The 23,254-nt window shown below is 32.2% G+C and overlaps 1 protein-coding gene across 1 annotated transcript in view; it reads right to left on the bottom strand.

The window, feature by feature from the left end:
- LOC144449426 (phosphofurin acidic cluster sorting protein 1-like) overlaps nt 1-23,254 on the bottom strand; it is a 58,000-nt gene that overhangs the window by 33,029 nt on the left and 1,717 nt on the right. The window contains exons 2-4 of the mRNA XM_078139961.1: nt 22,697-22,784; nt 15,565-15,654; nt 849-974 (exon numbers count right to left, since the gene is read on the bottom strand). Coding sequence (XP_077996087.1) covers nt 849-974; nt 15,565-15,654; nt 22,697-22,784 — 304 coding nt within the window. The remainder of the gene's footprint in view (nt 1-848; nt 975-15,564; nt 15,655-22,696; nt 22,785-23,254) is intronic.

Here is a 23,254-nt window from a genome sequence, read left to right as displayed (position 1 = left end):
ATAAAGTAAGGGTTAGACAATCAGTCTCAGAACTTGTCATTATTTTCACATTTAGTTTAATTATATTGTTTACTCACTTTCATAGATGAATCAAATCTTAAATACATTTATTTTTCAAAATTTATATTTTATGATAATCTATCTCAAACTATACATATATGCTGACTTCCATAAGAAATGACGAAATAGTTCCATGATAACTACACTACATGTCATCTAAAATGTAGAGAGAAGTAATCTCTGACTGTGTGTACTCTGACAGAATGGTTAATATTATAATTAGAGGTTGTGGAATTGTAATTCACACCTTAGTGACTTTACTGAATCTCTGAAAACATCACATATGGTAAATCACAAAACTGAATAATCAGTACTATGAAACAATTTGTAAATATGTGTATGTTTTTTTTCTTTTTTTTCTTTACTATAACAATTTTGTTAATAGATTTCTGATGTCTATCAATGTATCATCAACAAAGACATGCACCAACTATGAAATACTGTAGCCAAGCTTTTATAAGTCCTTAAAACATATTGTAAACTCAGTATAAGCAATAGTACACACTCCTGTATTGAGTAGAAATTACACAATTAAATACTGCCGACAGACTGCATACATGGATTTACTTTAGGTTGAATCACTTTAAGATTATATGCTGTTACACTTGGGAAAACATTATTAAATAGCAACTGTGCACAGCCATACAGCTTACATGTATTCATAGTTTACTATAAAACTAGCCATACTGCTAGCAAAGTAAGTGTACAATGCCAAACAACTTACCTGTGACATACTAACTATCCCCACTGCATGTTTCACAGCAAATATACAATGCCAAACAACTTACCTGTGACATACTAACTAGTCCCACTGCAAGGGTTTTGAAACCTAGTATTGTTCTATTTTTGTATCTTTTCCGTCTTTGGAGCATAATTTGCAGCTTATTACCTTCTCTCTTTAGGAAATGAGGATACTGCAGAAAGAAAGAGAAAAAGATGAGACGTGAGGATGATTTATATTCACCATATTACAATTTACATAAATGCAGGGTATATGGTAGACAAATTATCAGTGTAGAGATCTTACCATCACAAATTCAAATGTGATACACTCTGGAGTCTGAAGATAAAATGTCAATATTCAATCACTAAAGATAATATAATTACATAGGAGATTCATTTGACATTCTGAAAATTTAAGCATTTCAGTTGATTGTTTCATCATATCAAAATCTTGCAATGTCTTGAACTGGTGTAATATAATAACATGTTCTTTTTGTCAAATTTTCTCCTCATTCCATACATGTAGCCACCCTTAATGTATAACTGAAATCCGTGACATATTTTACTGATTCTATTCATAAATTTTCAACATTTCAAGCTGTTGCTTGGATACTGTCAGAATCAGCATCAGAATCACTTTATTCATGCCACTAGAGGAAATTAAAATGACAGTTCACGCAGATAAAAACACAAAGCAGAACACAAAAATAAAACTTCAATGGTGAAAATAAGTCTACAACAAGACACTACAAAGAACGGCTGTGGTGTAAGAACAGAGATAGTAGATGGGACAAAGGATGATTTAAAATGGTTCAGTTTAGCTATCCCGCTATGATATGATACATGATTCCTTTCACGAAAATTGGAACTTGGAAGCATAGGAATTTTTAATTGGCTGCATATTTGTCCTACAATGGTCCTCTCTACTGTTTACATGTACAGTACACATTATACAATGGAGGTTGTGATCACATTTATTTGATTTTTCTTCCTCTTTTTTATTTTGCAGGACTGAATATAGTACAACAAAAGAACTGCCATATGTATATAGATCATACATATAAATTCATCTCTTATCAATTCCTGTAAAATGTATCCTCAAACTACTGTCAGTTTGCTGGTAGGGTGGCCTCTTTTATTGTTTGTTATTCAAATAATTTATGTCAATTTCCCTGCAAATATTGTATGATATATCTATAAATAACATTTTAACAACACATAGTCGTTAAAAATATATCACAGTAATGCGATGAAAAGCAGTTTAGTTGTTGTGAGACTGTGACCTAAAATTGCAATAAAACTGTGAATCTACTATTAGCTATTACTAGTACTATACAATCAATTTATTTAGTTCAGGAAGTGCACATGAATTGTTGATTATCCACTAAAGTGAAATAAACTTGTAACAAAATAAACCCTTTTTTTTTTGTTTTTTACACATATTATAAGTTAAACCTCCTCTTTTATACATAAGAACTTGTTCAATCTTCATTACATGCTGTACACACTCCAAGCCCTGCTCCAAGCTAGCACTCATGGATTTTTGACCCAAATGGTCAAGTTATTTTTAAAACAAGTGTCAATTAGGGCTGCAAGAAGAATGTTGCCTCTAATGCCTAGCCTGAGTGTCTTTGGTTGATGCATGTTTTGCATATAAAACGCGGCCTTACTGTTTGTTATCCCACCCCTAGAAATCAGGGCAGTCACAAAACAACATTAAAGTCATGTATTTTCCAAGATAATGATTGAATTTAATGCTTTTTCCCTGCTGCTTTGCATCTGTAAGAGTAGAGATATAAAATATATAACTGTCCATATGTGCGCACATCTTGATCTTGTCTGAATGAGGTCCAATACATCACTGTCTACATGTACATGTACCTGATGTTGTAAACAAATTAAAGCAGTTTTAGGCATAGATTTCTTAGCTATCAGTTGCACTAACATATTGTTAATGTTTAATAGATTTCTAATTTACGTTATTAAATTTTTATCATAACCTGTACACATGTACCAATGATACTAGCAAAGTCCTAGTCTTTAAAATAAAGCATTCGTGCCACACTATCGGCTACAAAGCCTGAGCAAAAACGACCTATCTTACAGTCTAACAAAGTCCAGGATATACAATGATTTGAATTTTCTGAATGAACGGTACTGTCCTGATTTTATCAACTTCTAGAAGATATTGTAAAACACCTGCATGCCTAGCCTGCAGTCAGTACATCAGGTTCTACTACTAATTAAAGCCATATTTGTTTGTACATAGAACAGACATAATTACAACCAAAACATAATTAAAATGCCATTCTAATTGGCATCATCCATATTGCCCTTTCACAACAAACAGATTGAAATTCTCTTATATCTGACATCTTGAATAATCATGAGTACAACATTTTTCAATGATAATCAAATCCATACTTGTCATTCTCATATTAGTTTACAATGAATGAGTGATTAAATTTCAAGTTTGGGGAAGGTGATACAGATATTAAAAAAGAAATAACCTGTAGTTGTTATATAATACATGCTATGTAAATTTATCAATGGGGGCATTGGTTTGAGTTTTTCAATCAGAACAATATTTTCTACAGAACAATAAAAATATATTTTGCTCAAAAAAAAGGAGCAATATTTGGAAAACAAGGCCAGTAATGTTGATACAGCATAATGTATATAGGTCTACATACTTTACTACCATGTAAAATATTTTAGAAGTACTGTTTGGCACACATGTATTACACTGCATATGTGTATTAAGTCACGTACAGTAAGTGTTATTGTAAAATGTTGTGTGAGATGTAAAATTCACATAAAAATAGACTGTACCAGGGAACTCATTCTCATTAAGTTTTGTCAAGTCAAGAAGGAGAAGATAGAATGTCAGACAAACTTTGTAGTCCAATAACTAATTGAGTAACTATGATCATCATATTACTTCTGTTTAGATGCATTGTGTGGTTACTTTCAATACTAGAGACTACACTGTGTATGCAAAGTCATTTATTCTCAATATTTCATCGTTTACTTCTGTTTAGATGCATTGTGTGGTTACATTACTAGTTCTAGTAGACTGCAATGTACATGTAATCATTTCAAATTTCATCACATCACTTCTGTTTAGAAATTAGATGCATTGTGTGGTTACTAGCAGACTGCAATGTGTATGTAGCATCATTATATATTATACATGTATTTGATACACAATTATCATGGGAAGCACTGGTACTATCAGACTACATTATGTACAACTTCTGTATTATCTTTGGCAGGATGACAATTTTGAATATGTACCAGTATCAAAATAAAACCCTACAGATAACTAACTAACTGGTTATCTCTTGCAGGTACAACCTCATTGGGGTAGTCACCAGGTAATCTCACAGGGTTATAGATAGAAATTCTTGGATATATACAAACTATATTGCGACATAGAAATGGGCAGAATTATTACATACAAATTGATGGTATAAATCTATCCGCATTTCAAATTACACTTATAACGGATTATGCACATTCACTTTAATATTCAATAAACTACTAAATCGCTTTCCTGCCAATATATAAACATATAGAGTGGCCTACATTCAATTTTGCAAACTTCACAAAATGTCACCTTTTTATATATTCAGTTTATTTCCACAGGTCTCATTTGTAGACAAGTAACCATCAAAAAATCACACAGAGCGGGATGAAATGACAATGTTGAGGTTCAATGGTTCACATAAAATATAATATTTTAGTCATATTTGTAACGTCACGCCAAATTATTCAAATACAGACATTACACATTATGTAATGTAGTGGCAAAAGAAGTAAAATACATGAAGGAAGTGATGATAACATAACATGTAACCTGTTGAATAGGACAACTATAGCACCAAACCAATTTCCTATATTTTAACTTGTCAAAACATAGAAATTATACTTCAATGATTAAAGTGTGCACTACCTATTACACTATACAAGTCTATCTATCATGTTTAGATTGTAACCTGTATCTTCCCTCCAATATCATATATTTTGCATGTTAGATGTTTATTTACACAATTTATATATTCAAATGATGTGATGAAACATTTATTTGTTTTGCCTCTTGTAGTTCAATATTTCATTTCATTCTAATGTAATTGTTATAGTTATAGAAATTAATGAGCTACGTAGACAGGTGTTGGACTAATTGTAAGACAGCATTTTTAAGTCCATTGACCAGTCTGTTTCACCCCATAAGTCCATTTTAATCTGTCTGTGGGTTAAAAAAACAACAACCTATTTTGTGCTGATGTCTGTTTTTTGTACAAGTAAAATCCTTTATTTTTTTCTTTCCAATGAATGCATTTTAACATACTGAAAATGAAATGTGTGTTGTCAAGATATCACCTACATGCCCAACTTCTGGTTTGATGAAATTAACATCAAGGTTATTTGAAAATTCAAATACAGAAATTTACATTTCCGATGAAATATAACGGCTAAAGATTCCTCATAAAATCAACTTTGTCCATGTCCTTCTTGATCCATCAAAATTAATTGAACCTTTAATAATGGAAGGATGTGAACATTTCATTCATAGAAATATGCATACTGGCTACATTTTGTCTTTACAATGACGTCAATTTCAAATTTAGACATGAAATAATGAACTGTCAATGACAAGACACCTACTTTCAATTATAAAGGTGTGAAAAGGACACTAATATTTCAAAAGTGACAGGTTTGTTTATTTTAATAGTTTGGAAAGCCCTTGATAATTAACTATAAACAGACTACACTTAGAATCATGGTTATCTTGTTTAATGCATTACATACTACAATGGTTGCAATGTTCCTCAGGGGGACTGTAAATGGAGTGATATGATAGACAAGATCAGTTATTTGTACTCTTTCACTAAACCAAAGGAAGGGAAAGATCTACTTGCAAGTTGCCTGTGATGAAATTGGTGGACAAATTGTGTTTGACGAACAGTGTACAATGAATCTCCACATGAAACCCACTGAAGGATAGAAAGTTGTATTTTAAAATGCTGATATTGACCAATGACTGAAAACTAAATTAGTTAGACATAATTTAGGTGAAATACCAATTGCCTAGATCTGTGTAGATGTCACTTTGAGGTTTATCAATACCCAATCACACACATACGAAGGACAGTGTCATGAAATTGAATTTCAGATCAGCTTTCATAATGCCTGAAGTCCCATTCCTAATAAGTATACCAGCTCTTACAGGTCAACAGGATGTTAAAATGCACTATAGAAATTCTATTTAAAGCTGGATTGTGAGGAAGTAGAATCTACTAAATCCTGCTATAATATGCAAGTCAGATTTCAGTATAGGAGACTGTGCTGTGTAGGAAATTAGACATCAGTGTATCCAACATGTGATTACGTGTAATTTCTCACATACTTAGTGTGTCATTTTGATACTAATAAGGAAGATACAGGTCACCATCATGCACAATTCACTTGGATTCAAATTATCTCCATTTGTATGTACATGTACTCTTTTTTCATATGAACTGCATATAAATTGGCCCAGTAGCTGTATTATGTACAATGTATGTGTCATTGTCAATGACCTGTTAAAATTAGGTCTAATGCTAAATTTCATATTTATCTTGAATAATTTAACCACTGGATAAATGTAATCATTACTTTGGGTCATTTTAAATGAAAATAATTACCTGAAGTATAATTTGGTGTATTGTACAAATAGTTACCCGAATTTTGGTTACATTTGCATTTTGACTATTAATCTCGTACTGTTTCTCTAAAATTTAGTGATACCACAGTATCTACATCAATTTCAGAGCCCACTGTATTTCATAATATGAAAATAATGTATGTCTGAAGGCCAGACAAATTCAAGAAATTAGTCTAAATACAAAACACTATATGAATGGTGTTCATCTTCCAGACACTAATCTCAAACATGAAAGAAGGTACAGATGACAACGTACAATAGATGTACTTTTTCATTTCATTTTCAAAACTGAAAGGAGTGTCACCACAGTAGCCTGTGGGCATACAACAGCATCAGGAATAGAAAAATACTACTGTAGCCAGGATGTTCATTGCTGTTCCTGCTTCATGAAAGGAGTGTTGACACTACAGTAGCCTGTGGGCATACAACAGCACCAGAAATAGAAATATGCAACTGTAGCCAGGCTGTTCGTTACTGTTCCTGCTTTATATTAAGTTATTGAATATCAAATTTCAAACATTTTAATTGCAGTATTTGGTTTGTATAAAATTAATAAATAAATATATGTGTACATTTCTTTATGTGAGGTGCTTATCAAATGACCAAAAGAGTGTCATTTACCATATTTGTAAGTTCTATCTTGTTATTAAATACCGATGTTTAAAGTTAATAAATGCCCTTCCAATTTTTCCTTGATACATATCACAACTGATGTCAGTAGAGCTAGACTATAAAGATGTACAGATTTTCCATAAAGGAACACCAGACATTCACAGTATTGGAATGAGTCTTTTTTTACAGAGGGTTTAAGAGCATGTGAGTATTGTACTCACTTCCCAAGAAAAACACAACATATTAATTAAATTTTCTGGCACCAAGTATTCAGTAACAACATCCAGGATAATAATTCAACAGTGTAAAAATAATGTCTTCTTCATCTGTTTATTTTTCATGGCCGACATATAATTGGTACTGGAAAACAGGAACTGTGGAAGCCAATTATTAATGTGTCATGGTTCTTGATGTATATATACATGTACTGGTATATATTACCATCTAGATGTCTCAAGTTACAAATGAGCTATTTTAATGCTTTCGATTTATTAGCAGTAAATGCTCAGTGTTGTGTAAATGTTGGGAGTTGTTGATGGAAAAAAAAAATCTCTGGAGACCAATTTCAGTAATATGTATATTGCTAGTGACCATTAGCAATAGGCAAACACTAAATAATTTATTCCAGTTTTCTACTTGACAGACTTGTTCTTCAAATTGAGCACCATTTACTTGAACATTTCTCAGATTACATGCACGTCTATGTAATGTTACAAATCACCACATATCACCTGGGGCTGTCATTTCCACCTACATCATAGTACATGAGCATGGCAAGTGAAAAATGCTGATTACTTGCAAACGTGTACTGCTACATGTCACAAAATATTAGGATGCCATTCGTGGCCTGTGCACCATGTTGGAACCAAATTCAATCACATTTCTGGTATTGATTGTAAGTTCTCATTTGTATATAACAAATTAAGGTGAAAGTCATTGCGTAAATGTGATTCTTGATGTATGGCACACTTGCAGACAATCACACAGGACAAACATATACTGAATACAAACTAACCAACTTTTGATATTAAATGCATAGACATGAGATGACTAAGAAATTAACACAATGTATGTAATGGAAGACAGTGTCTGAAGAAAGATGCATGAATCTTTCTTTGTCACCTGTCGACTATGGCATTACACATGATGAAATGGGCACAACATAAATATATTTCATTTATTTGACAATTAATGTTCAAGATTAGACTACATGTAAAATCTTACTAGAGTATAATAATGGATGGCAATATAGCTGATATCAAAATTCATAGGTAGCCAACAAAAAATGCCTTAAAAGTATCAATCACACAGTATCACATAACTTGATTGATTGATTGATTGATTGATTGGCAGACAGACAACACACTCTATACAGATACAAAACTTCAGTGCAGACACAGTCTAAGCAAATTTAGGCTCTTTCAATTTTGTAAATTAAAGTCATCACAAAAGTGACTCACATAAAACACAAATTACATGGTACCAGACACTTGAACCAATATGTTATAATATGCATCAGAAACTTCTGTTAGAATATGCATAAAATGGCTCAATATGACTTGTGATGTTGAATTTCAAAATGCATATTTTTCATAGTGTTCATTCCTAATATCACATAGTCTCCACATCTGTGAGCACAGTAAGCATTTTTATGGCAAAAGTGGCCATCATACATCAAACGTGATTAGGCCTCAAAACAAAGTGATGAAATTTATCATAAATTATCTACAGAGTATAGCCGATACCAGGAAAATATAAGTTGAACGAAATCAGCTTTCAAGCTTTTAAATCATGCATTTCATCATAGAGATAGGTGTACAAACACTATGATAACACGAACACTAAACAATGTCACAGTCCTCTCATGGTGGTGATTGTTTTTGAATATTATGCAAATACCAAGGAAAGTTGTTAATTTGCAGTTGACATTTTCTACATTGTCCAAGCTCTGTTGGTATTGCACATTATTTGTGGAAACCTCTCTTGTACATAGTGTATGTGACATCTGGGATGAATAAATTAGAGAATATGCAATGCAAATGATGATGATGCAACATTGGCAGCACTACCAGTATATGTACCATGTAAAATAGATAAAAAATTAAATGTTAATGAGAAAGATATGCTGGTAGAATACATTCATCACAAAACCTATTAGAATGTATGTGACACTACATGTAGTGCTGTTAGGATTAGTGAGTTAGTTCCATAATAAACATTTAATTGCTTCAATTACAAAGTCATTTTTCTACATAATCCATCAAACACAGTAAATATTGAAAGTACGAAATTAGAAATGAAACACTGAATTTTGACAACATAGTAATGAATTCCTACATTTGTACATGTCACTTTGTGTGACATGACAAATATAAATTATCAATACTTCTATACCCCTTGAAAACCAATGTAAGCAACCACTTTGAAACAATATTTTACAACCATTAATCTTCATAAAGGCTGCCATGTATATGAAGAGAAACTGATGATAAACGTAAACGGATTTTAGACTAAGTACTAAAAGTGCTAGAGTGATTGAATGTATTTTATGATGCATGTTATTTTAACAGTAGCACAATTCAATTTCTTCATTATCTTTATAATGTTGATGTCACAGATGGTGCATGCTATGTACAAACAAACAGGTCCATATTGTACTGGCATTTTAACACCAGATATGGAAACCTTTCACATCAACATTATTACAAAAAAAATTGTAACTTAAGTCTCAATCCACATTTTATTTCTAGGTCAGTAAATTGAGTTAATTCTCTAAAACTGGACTAATGGGCTTTTGTAGAACCCCATTGAAAATGAATGACCCATCAATAGAAGGTATGTACCTGAATTGTGTGAATCATTTGTAAACATAATAACACACCACATATTGTAATGTTAATCTGAGAAGGATTAGAAAATGTTGTTCTAAAATGGTCTTCCACTCGTACATTGTCCAGTCTTTTCAAAGGTGGAATGTCATTCCTTGGATTTGTTCAGAAGGTGCCCTTTCACATGTCAGTGTATACAAAATACAGCAACAAAACATAAACATCACTTCCTCTCACTCAAACATGTCACTAGGTTTATTTGCCTGTTACTGTTGTAGTATTGAACTTGGTAAAACTAAGTGTTTCCTCCACTCTCCTAATTGAAAGTTTGAACAGGATTGATTTTATCAACGGTATATTCAACATATTTCAGTCTTACTTTGAGCTGCTTGTATAGTTGTAGTAAGCAGCTAGTAGCTTTCTGTTTACATGCAGGCAATATTTTGGTTAACATGCATGTACAGGTTTTAAAATGCATTACGTCTACAGGAAAACAATGTATCTGTTTTCAAGTTTAAACTAAAACAAGTGAACACATGGGAAAATGATTTATTTTCCTTGGCACTTATGACTGCTGAAAATAGAACTTTGTATTTTATGCCTGTGATCTGTTTTCACAATATCCTTGTCTACTCACGTACACTATGTTGTGGTTATGGTTATGTTGGACACACGAAGCAATGGAAATTTTCACTGGGTATTCCGCTTGGCACAAGAAGTTTTTGAGAGATTACAATTCAGAATGTTCAGTAGAAAATACACCAGTGTCAGCTATGTGATGTATCTATATACATTTCATGATTTTTACTTGTATAACAGCAAAGAAATAATTCCTGAATGATTCAAAACACCATTATAGACAAAAATGATCAATTATAAAAACTGGACACAGCAGTTATCTATTGTGAACAATCAGTTCTTCAAAAAATCACAGACAAGGAAGAAACTATGAACAAATCTGGGAACAATACAGAAAGGCAATTCAATGCTAGGTTTTGTTTTGTTGTACACAAACACTGTTCACATGAACAAACAACAATATTGGCCTTGAAATAGTGACTGTACTGAACTACAAAATGGGGGTACCATTTTCCTTATTGACATTGTTGTTACTCTGCAATGTTTACTGTAGCCACACACACAAAGGATCTGAACAGCTACAATGCTGACAAATGACTGCAGGTGTATGGTTACAAGACCTTGCAAAGTACAATACAAATTTAAGACAGGCTATTTAACAGACAACTAAATATGTGAATGATGTAAAAGCATGTTGACAGACAAAGAACTTCTGGTTTTGTGATTATTGTAACTGCACACACCTGTATAACAACCTTGTGTATGTACATGACAATAAAAATCAACAGACTGTGTAACAGGTGATCTGAAACCCACTCCAGACAGTACTCATTTCATTTCTGTATGGATAAATCAAGGCTTTAAAGACTTCTGACTTCCGACTCTCAGAGTCTCAATAGTATTTTCTGATGGATTAAAGAATCACTTTGACAAACAGTATACATAAAAAACAAGTCTCCATCTGAGACACAATTCCAATACCCATAAAATGTATTATCGGTATTTCAGAATCAAGATTAAGCTCATAAAGTCAGATTGAGACATACCACACTTCCTCCTGAAATGGCTCTTGTAATGGGTAAACAATCTGTAATTAGTCTCGAAATACAAAATTGATTAAATACCTAGTACCTAGTCATATACTCACACACAATTTGTTATATGTGTATAGCTTCTGTAAACCATTATATAAATCAAAGACCTGATATAGGAGTATATTTAATACAATATGGAGACAGCATGCATTATTCCAAAAGGAAAAATATTACCTAATATTTCAGAAGTGTCATTCTAGATACGTTAATGTGTTTCTTTGATATTGTATGTATGTGAAGATTTTCAATACCATGAATAGGTGACTTTAATAAGCACCAACATTGTTTGCATCTCCATGTGCCCATGTAATGTGTCATCACCATTAAATGTGAATATTGAAGTATATATGTATACAGCCTGGAATTACTGCATGTACCATGTTGCACATATCTAATATTCTGTGTCACCTTTGCACAGGCTCTGAAGGAAATGTTGCATACTATTAATACTTGACTTCAGATGCTGACATACATTAGACCTAATGAGAAGAATGCCAAATTTATATGCACATTTTATGTAAAAATAAACTGCTTATTTGCTTAGAAGCTGTTCAGTTGCAATTTGTGGTCTTGCCAGGCTAACTGATGGAAAGTTAAGATCATAAAAAGTGTATGAATTCAGTATAAGGTTGAATAATAATGACAACGCCTTGAGGGTCCATTTTTCTCATACTAAAATAATGTTCAGAGTTTTGCTGTTCCAAATATTTCAACACTACCTTGCCAGCAATTACATCTTTCATGTGCACACATTTTTGGACTCCCTAAGTTAGCAGAAATTAATACAAAATGCCTTTTAATATTATTTTAACTTGGTCTTTCTTTCCATTTCAACATATTGTCTTTGGTGTAATTTGACAAAGATTATGGTAACCGATTGATTTCTTTGCATTTTCAACTTGAAAATCCACATAGAAAAAACTTTCAAACTACAATTTGTAAGTCTACAGATTTTGTAGACTTACAGAAACTGACTTTTTTCCTTCCCTGTGCTCTTTCAAATCCAGATGTTAACAATGTTGGCATGACAACCTTTACAAACAACTACTTATATTATAAATTCTTACATCAACTTCATGGGGAAAAGTTTAAACATATTTTATCCTTTTTTTTTACAATATTTACTTCAGTAAGCACAAATTAATTTTAATGAGTTTTGATCTTTACACGAATTATTACCATGGAAACAAGTATGGTGAACCCCTATTTTCAACCCATTATTACAATGTACAAATGTTTATAATGGTCAAGTTTGGTGGTCAAATGACATAGTTATACAGGAACAACATATCTAATATTAACATAGGTGAACATTTATGCTCACCTACACTGATATATGTTGTACATATGCCCTCGATATTGAATTCTATCAGGTTTTAACCAAATAACTTGAGTTGTTCGTATGCAAGGAAAGATGAACAGACAGACAAAACTAATAAGACCCCTCAATGTGTGTGTGTGTGTGTGTGTGTATGTGTGTATGTGGGGTGGGGGGGTTAATAAAATCATAGCAAAACAAAATGTTGAAAGAGAATGTTCTATCTAAAGGTAAAGTTGGGGCCACGAAAAATAAAAGTGGGTTTGCTAAAGTTTGAGAACTCTCATAACAAAGGGAAATCTGGTAAAACTTGCATAGGTTTCCAAATCATTCATGTACTATTCATGAGGACCCCCCAGTAAATTAACATGGAAATTCCGGTACATTTTACCTTTTCACAAGATATCTTGTAAAATGAAAGCTTAATGAAGGTTTTTAAGATTCAATATCTGGATGTATAAATGTTAATTATTCAGTTCCAAATACATACTAATGATGAGATGATTTACAGAACTCGACCTCTACAAATAATGAGTTTTATACTTTTTATAACAGAATGATATAGATCAGTTATGGTGATAGAGTGACGTCATCTGGAAACACTGACAGTTACAATTGGTAGAATGTGTCACAAATGACAAGCTATACTCCTGTGAAATATTATTATTACATACATCAAACTGTTACAAAACACATCAATTGTAGCTATGTGATGTATGAGAAGAATTCTAACAACTGTTTTCCAACCATACTACATTTGTATGCCATAGTAATACTGAATATGAGTAACAATGTTGTAGTATTCCATTCCTACAATAGGAAGCTGAAGAGCATGTAATGATGTATGCTCACAGTGTAGTGTCAGCACCAACATTTCAACTATGGAATACACTTTCAGGCGTGTATCCTTAAAAAATAAAACCATCAAATCCAAATTTACAATACATGACTGAGTGTTTCTATTTAGCATCATGACACACTTCTAGTTTAGCAATGTAAGGAGATATTGAATGTAGGTTAAAGGTAAGAAAGGCACACACATCATACATTTTCCACAGTCTCTGAACTTTGCAATGACAAGTATTTACTACTGTAGAAAACAATGGATACTAAATTTTCCACACAAATCAACCAATTTTTTACTGCTAATAAACAAATCCCTTTTGAAATATATAGCAGTACCATATATTTTATTTTCCAGTATAATAAATATCATGGTATATTACCAAATACTTGACTGTTACCACTTGTGCATAGCAATTTTGAGCTAATGAGAACTGCATAAGGGCATAATCATTGTATAAAGTATGTATAAGTAGACACTGACATTTACAGACCTGAAATTAATAACACTTGATGTTTTTAAATTCAGAGTTGTCATTCTTATCATATAGAAAAACAAAGCTCTGATGACAGCATTGACAATCAATCAACCAAATGAAAGCATGTAATTAACTTATAATTTTGTTAATGAAATGACAAAATTAAAAACTTTTTATAGCTAAAATGTACAACTGAAATTAGACTAAAAGCTTGTTGTGACTTCACATCTCACATCTTGCATCCAATTATCTTATTTCTAAGTATTAAACAAATTAAATAGCCATAACAGGCAGTACACTGGTGTTTGAAAATAATTTTGAATATGTACATTTCGATTATATTCTCTTTTCAGCTACAAAATTTACACACAACGAAATAAACAACAAATATTACATGTACGTACATGTATATTTAGAAATTGCAAATTTTAATAAATGTGACAAAATGAAAAAAAACAAACATACAATACATCTGAGTTAGATTTCAACATATTGTAATGATAAAAGTAGAGATAGCTGGATTAGCCGTTGAAATATCAACATTATATCTAATCTGCCTTGGAAAAGTAATTAGATTTTTTGAAAACAAGACTTTACGATATGAATTGCCTAGGCTACAGTATAAGTAGTAAAGTATGCTGGGGTAAAGTGATTATTGATGCGGTGTGCATGTGATATAGCTATTATTATTGTAATATAGACATGTTATTTCCTACAGCACATACCTACCTACAACTCTACCCATGCAATGTACTACATTTTTATTTGGGAAAATACTGTGGGTAGATTATGCCATGCATTAATTCATTTCACCTACCTTAATGTTTAGTCTGGTGTTCAATAGTTGTGCGATCATGCATGTGTGTAATTAACATATTCTATGGAAATCTGTCTATTTTTGCTAAATCTAAATACTTTTCTTTTGTTTTGTAAAGATTTCAGGCATACAAATCTGTTACGCATTCATTCCTGGTTTAATTTCTATGGCCACATACGTTTTCCATGATGCAGAGTTGAAATCATCCCTTCATTTCCTGTTCAGTATACAGAAAAGATTACTCTATTCCAGATAAGACTTAGCAGACCTCTCCAAGATCCTCCAAGGATATGCTTCCTTCATGATATGCAATACAGCATCCTAATATAGTGACAGGATACAACAGACAGCAGATGCTGCTGTTATACTAAATAAGTTAGCTGCAGCAAATCAGAACTAAAAGACTGTTCATTCTACGACAGCACATTCTCTGACTCCATACACAAACAATATACTACATGTACTACATAATCAACATGGTACATATGTAATTATATTACTTACCTGAAGTGAAAATGACAGATCTAAATCAGTGTCTAGCACACCACCCTGTGGTATAAATATTTCATTGGATCGAAGCGTCCTTTTCATACTCTGTTGGAGAAGTCAGAAAAAAGAAATCCATGATATCAAAAATTGATCTGTGCACTCCTACTAAGAATCTTGAAAGGGGAAGGTAAGGTCATAACATGATAAAACCACAAAAGTAAGAATTACTCATTTTAGTTGCCCAAGCAATGTCATCATAGGAATAGTAATTACATTTGTGTTTTAGATGATGGATGTATCTCAACAGCATGATTCATAATCATATACACTAGTGAATATTTTGACAAATCTAATTTATAGTCTATTTGAAATCATTTACATTCAGTAACATCAATATTCAAATCTGAACTTGATATGTATTATATGTAGAGACAGCTATAAAAGAATAGGTACTTCTATCTGAAGACTTTAATAAAAAAGATTACATTTCTGTACATTTGTTTGATGTATGTATATGTAGTAGTATGTGAATATGCATTTAAATATAACAAACATGAAAGAACGAAATTTTTTAAAGGGAAATTTACTTTCAACATAAAGAAAAGAAATTAGATTCAACTACCAAAAAAGCAAAGAATGATGTAAAATACAAGTTTGTCAGTAATGGGCGAGAGGCTATAAAATAATTTGAGTTTAGGTGAACGAGCCACTGATAAGAGAGTATGACAGTATTTGCATGTGTGTTGATAATGTGTGGGACTACACATAAACCATGAATTATTGTTTAGGTCTATTACACTAGATTCAAAAGATGTACACATCACTTGATAACAATTTCTATATGAATTTTCTACACTGTACATTTGGGTATGGTAGATTCAACTATCAACAGTGTCTAGTCAGGTGTTTACTACTAAACAGATACACTATTTTATCACATCAAGCTTTGTTTGTGTATAATACTGATTCATGACAGTGACGTCATACAAAGCCTCTAGTGTCTGGTCAATAGATTATCGCCAACAAATATTAAAGACAGACATTTTTCCTTTTTCTATGATTTATATCTAAGCCACACCACAGCTTTTCCACATGATAATATAATAATATCACCCTATGGTTTATAATGTGGAACAACAAAACCATAGCAAGGGCCAGCTACAGTGCCATGGATAGAAAATTTAAGCTATAGGTAAAACATTTAGGAATATAAACTTCTCAAACAGAAATCACTACACCAGTGAACAGTCTTGTTACAGTGATTCTTTGTTTAAAACAAAAATAAAACATTCTTTGTTTAAAATTCTTCTACACTAGCTATGTTGTAATCCATTATAAAGGTATTTCTTTCATCAACAATAGCTATGTTGACATTATCCCTCCCTTCCATTCATTCATTCATTCATTCATTTCCAGCCTGCTGACAGAGTGTCTTTTATTGCTAAAAACAATGTCATAGCAAACCACCACTTCTTAGGACTCTCAAGCTTCTATAGTATTTAGCTCCTAAAATAAGACCTGCACAGAACGGTTACATTAACTTACACAGAAGACTTTAGATTTAAGATAATGGTAATTACATTACACTGCAGTCACCATTGCACATTAATGATGCAGAATTGGTTTCTAAAAAGTGTTATGAAATTCGATAGTGCTATATTTTATTAATTGTCTGCAAATTGAGATTCCATCATTCCATAATTCTCGATAAACTACAGGTAATAAAAAATATTCCAAGCATGCAATGTGGTTTGTACAAAGAATCAATGACATCGATGTTGGTATTTACATAGCATGCCTTGATATATATAACTACCCCTTTGACCCTACCAACACTAGTGGAATTATCTAAACGTAATAATCCCTCGCCTACAGACATAGACAAACACATACATACTCTTTTACCGAATGACCTAAATGGAAACAACTCAAATCAGACATTGCAGCAATATCATGACATAATTTGGTCAACGTCAGTAGTGATTACAGAATGTAGCTGTAGCACTAATGGACTGTCGCTGAGTCTTTCTTCAAATAGCCATATCATACTGTTTTGTGTAAAACCATGTGTCAAAGGAGTGCTTCTATTACTGTAAATGATGCATTATGTGGGACATTTTTACATTATATACATTGCAAATATTTATACAGCTATTAGCATTATTTAATTCTCTGATTTAATATAATGTATAATGGACTGTCATTAATTTCCAATATTTCACTTTTTAAATTGCTGTGTATATTTTATCAAATTCCTTATACTGCCTCTAATATTCCACTAATTGTACAAATTAATCCTGGTATATTTGAATATCTACCACCACATCACTGTCTCTGTGATTGCCGTCTTACTCATGTATACAACACCACACATTTAACAATCAATGACAAGAAAATAGCTCAGGAAATCTGTTTGACCTAATTTATAGTACGTATCCAGCATATTCAAAATAAGATACTCAGTGGTAAATTTCTTTTGTTTCTTAGTAGTCTATTACACAAGCAGGAAATATATGTCATTTAATAGATTTCATCAACATCTGACTGTCAGTCACATATACACTGTATTCAAATTGGAACACATCACTGAGTCCAACGATTGCATAGATAAAATAAATGTTTTGTCTCCATTATTTATGCTTACATGCTTGACTACTTCAAATGGTGCTATTCAGTGCTGAAAGAGGTTGGATACAATAGTCCATGCATGTACATATGTTTGTCTGGACCATCATATCTTTTCTGTACTTTTTTTTTTACAAACACTATTTCCTTGACATCATTTTGAACAATTTGACAATGTGCAAATATAAAAATCAGAGGAAAATCTTACAAACTATCACATTATAAGATTTTGTTATGACTAGTACTGACGCAAAAAAGTTTAGGTAGTTCTATAGAGCAGTGTTGAATTTCTAATGTCAGCCATTTTGATGACCATAATGAGTTGAGTTGTACATGACAGACATACTACAGTTCCTAAATAAAAAGCTTGTGTACGTTATAATAGAGTGCTACCATACCATTTTTTACTCGGGTTCCTAAATACAATAAACTACCATGATAGCAAACTTTGAATAGCCAGGTAAAATTTTAGAGTTCATAGTCATTATGTGTAGTGTCATCAATGTTTTAATAACATTTCCTTTCAATAAATGATTTATATTGGTGATTATCAATGCAAGGAGGTGAAAAAAGACACAAAGATATATTTGACAATAATGACACCTTGGCCTTGACCACATGAATGACAAGAAGTCTCCTTATTTTTCTCCTATTTTAATAGTTATTGATCAAACTGTATCCTTAATATGTGTGTTCCTAACACTGACCATACCTTGATAATGTCAATAATATTTACATTCCTTGTTTACCCTCAAAAGGCAACAGGTCAATATGGGGTCATGGTTTTTTTACCTTTGCACTGCACATGCAATAGTCTAGATGCTATACTTAATGATCTTTCTCTCCACATACAGTTAACAGTTAAGAGAGATATTGTAGAAAATCAAGCCAGTTAGACTACACACACAGAAAACTAGTAAATACATTGTTGTCAATATTGAAAGAGATATATTATAGAAAATCAAGCCAGTTAGACTACACATACAGAAAACTAGTAAATACATTGTTGTCAATATTAAAAACTTCACACCTTACATTTCAGATGAAGAATTCATAATCATAATATTACACTTTGGTCATAACTTTAGAGGGAGGCCATGTCAAACATAAATATGATATTCGATATTGTTATCATTATTGATATCTGGTTGTCTTCATATCCACTGCATGATTCTACCCACAGTAAGTCTGGGCAATGACCTTTTCTTAGGTCTGACATCTGTAGTGATATCAAATACATCAGTGAAATATATACAAACACTATCAAAGTGTCAATTTGTTTTTTATCAATCATTTAACCTTCAATGTCAACCTTGACATCCTGATCAATAAAATGAAGAATTGTACCCTGAAAATGTTCTTCAAGTTAAGGATATGAAAATTACTTTCTATTACAATGTACTTGTAGATTATTTGATGAAAATTTACACACTAATTTTGTTTTTATTTATTAAGTTTTTCCAAATCACAATGATACCAAGATAATAAACATGTCATGTATTTATTTGTTCACACTTGAACTTTCAGTGAAGAACTAAAATGTTTTTTTCAATTATATATATCAATGTCCATGAACAAAAGGACAGCATTTCAATGAAAATCTACATCCTCAGACTTTTAAATATGAATCATGAAACATATCAACTCAACTGACTGAAGACTCAGACTATTTGTGATATTAGATAGAGACTGCAGATAAAATGAAACAGGTAAATCTTGATAAATGGGTAGGTTCATTTCACTGAAATCCATTCTTATACAAAGAGTGGCATCATCACTATAAGACAGTCAACCAGGTCACAGTCTAGGCGGCTTTCTATTCATAAACTACACTTCGTTTATGACAGATATATCATTCACAAAACACACACCAACATACACATAATACTGAGAATAATACACTGCCTCTCAAACTTAATCCCATTTTCCACACAAATCACTATAATATTCTCTATACAAGCATTGGTTATCAAGACAACTGATTAAATGACTTAGTAAGATGTTCTCATTACGGATTTCAAATAATCATATTAAGGAGAAACAATCTCTATTTTTCACATTCAGCATATAACACTCAAAAATGTAACAAACAATAACCTAATTATTACTGCATAACAGAGTGAATAGTCAATGTCAAAACCACAAGTAGTTAAAAATTAGGAAGTATTGATATTCAACCAGCTGCTACCAAGATATCCCTTTCATTGATATAAATAAGACATTTCCATATTATCATGTGTAATATTAAATTATGAACAACTAACTGACCCAGATATTATTTTAATACATGAATTGTTTACAAGATTTAGCCACAGTCTGTCAGACAGATATCACTGTAATAATATTTGTCCCTGATCATGGACAGCTACCACAAAAATATACATAATTAAAATCGCAAGATGACATCGCTTAAAATGCTGCACATAAATAACAAATATTCAGTAATTATGAGAAAAAGTGTCAAATCTACGAAAATATTCTCTCATTTTTTTCTTGGCAGCATATTTTTTAATACATTATGAATATGCCTTGAGATGTGTATCTTTTTAGGTACCATGTGACATGACATATGTAATATTCATAAACTTCTGCCTGGAAAATATAATGTCATAGTGTTACATCTCATTGCACCCTTAATCATAATGTACCAGCCCATACTTGCTGTTGATTAATTCAGTATTCTAGTGTAATCTACTCACTTTATATTCAATACACCTTAAAGCAGTGTTCTAAATCAAATCTGTGTTGAAATACACAAGCCAGAGTCTTTGAATGTTACTCTATTCATTCCTTCATGTCAATATCAGGTTTCTCAGTGAGAAGTAATCCTGCCCTGAACCTAAACTCTGACATGAAGGCACTTCTACACAAACATAACACAATATGATGTGATTTCATAGTAAACATATGGATTGGTCTTTAAACCTCCACACCATATTGACTCAGAACTCTTTCCAGAAAACCATTTTTATCAGTTTTATTCATGTACACATCAGATATACCCCATAAAATATGCACCTCACCCTACATAATCATTGAAGAAATTCACTATCTTTTTGGGTACACATGATGAAATACATATGGAACAAATTACTACATGTACATAGAACACCTTTAAAAGTAGAACATTTAGAGATATCAATAGTGGAAGGTTACTAATAGCCTTTATCTAGATCCCTGCTAGCCAGCATCAGTCTAGGCACTCTATAATAATGTAACAGTAAACATGTCATATCATGCTATAACAAGCTAGTTTTTGTTATATGATTTATTTTTATCTCTATCACATTATTAGATTACCTACCACACTTTGCAAATAACATCATTACTTTATATCACTTAGCATGTGCAATACTTTATTTTGACACTGTTCATACACACTGGGTGGTGCACTTCACAAACATGTCAGGAATTCTCAATAAGATAACACTCTCACTATGGTTTTTCTTTGTATATATTTTACACCAGAGAGATTTCACCCTGATCACATACTGTAATTTGAACTTGATAAAAAATAGATGAAAGGGCAGAGAATACATTGTATGTTACGATGTTTGTAGGATGTTTGTTTGTTTCCACTCTTATGAGTCATAAGCCAAGACCTGTCAATGGTAGTGAGTGTACAGCTTACGCATACACTGTATTCCTATCCAGACAACAAGGAAGAAGTGTGCTGAAAATCACAAATCACAACAGTACTTGAATGTTGAGATGACTAATTCATAGTTCCTATATGGGAGATACTAGGAAGATAGGTAGGTAATATACCTATACCTACATGTATATAGATCAATACAATGGCCTAGACAGTTTAATAAAACATCAACTATCAAATCCTAAAATCACTATGCAGTCATGTGTACATTGTTTTTATTCAATATAATTCCTCTCAAGCATTGTGCATAATGACTAGATAACAAAGTTACTATGAGTGACATTTCAAGTAATGCTGGAACACCTGCTGGCTGGCATTCAATTCTACATTTCTTATGAGTCATAAGCCAAGACCTGTCACCATGGTAACTTACTAAATGTAGTGGATATTTTACAGATCGTTGTTTTTCAATGCTGGTTATATAAATGGCAGTGGGGAGTGAGTTAAATAAAAAATCCCCCCCCCCCTCCATCTGTCTCAAAACTAATCAAACCCTGAATGTGGCAGCAAGTCAAAAACAACAAACTAGATTGATCAATGTGAAAAAAATGTCAATATAATCAGTATCATCTCATTTCCACTCTTTACAAGGTCAAAATTATTTCTAATGTACATAATTTCAGAAAATAGGTATGTGTAAAATATATACAATCCATACTCAGCTTTTTGCAGAACTGGTTTCATTCCGACTTTTGATTATGAAATATTCAAGATTTGATCTTATAAACTGTGGATATGAGATGGCACTGATTCTATTGACATTTCCCTCACACTAATCTTTGGTCTCAAGGGCACTGGTAGCATATAGCACCAGATAGTACACAGCATCTGTTTTACATACACACATTCACATGTAGTCATACTCACCTGCATTTTAACAGCAATCACTACTGAGCTCAAATCACTTTCAAGCGGTTTCAGAACTATTAGCCTTGTCAGCCGAAGACTACATAACCTGCAATGTATAAAATCAACAGTTCACTTTGGGGTTTTTTCTTACCCAACTACAATGGAGTCATATGCAGCAATGCAGATGTTTTCATTTGAGTTAGAAAGTAGAGAACTTTAAACAAAAATCTGTAACTTTTACATTCACTGATTCAGTACAATAATTATTATCTGTGGTTAGAATATACAAAAACAGCCTAAACAGTCACATACTATTCATCCACTACCAGCTATATGATAAAAAGAAAATAATGACAAACTAAAGAATTAAATCACACTGACGTTGGACAGCTAGCCATGGCTTCCTTCTTCGTCAGTCAGTTTGTTTCAATTGAACTCTAATACTTGAGTTTACTGCCCTTGAATAACAACATTGTGTGATATATCCTTCACACTACTAATAACTCCACTGAAGCAGCTTTTAAGTTCCATGCTATGCTTTAGTCTATTTGTCTTTTATCAGCTCAGTTATCTTGA

Source organism: Glandiceps talaboti, chromosome 2 (assembly GCF_964340395.1).
Source record: "Glandiceps talaboti chromosome 2, keGlaTala1.1, whole genome shotgun sequence".
Lineage (NCBI taxonomy): Eukaryota > Metazoa > Hemichordata > Enteropneusta > Spengelidae > Glandiceps > Glandiceps talaboti.
The sequence above is the reverse complement of the archived record's forward strand: the minus strand, read 5'-3'. Positions and strand labels throughout refer to the sequence as shown.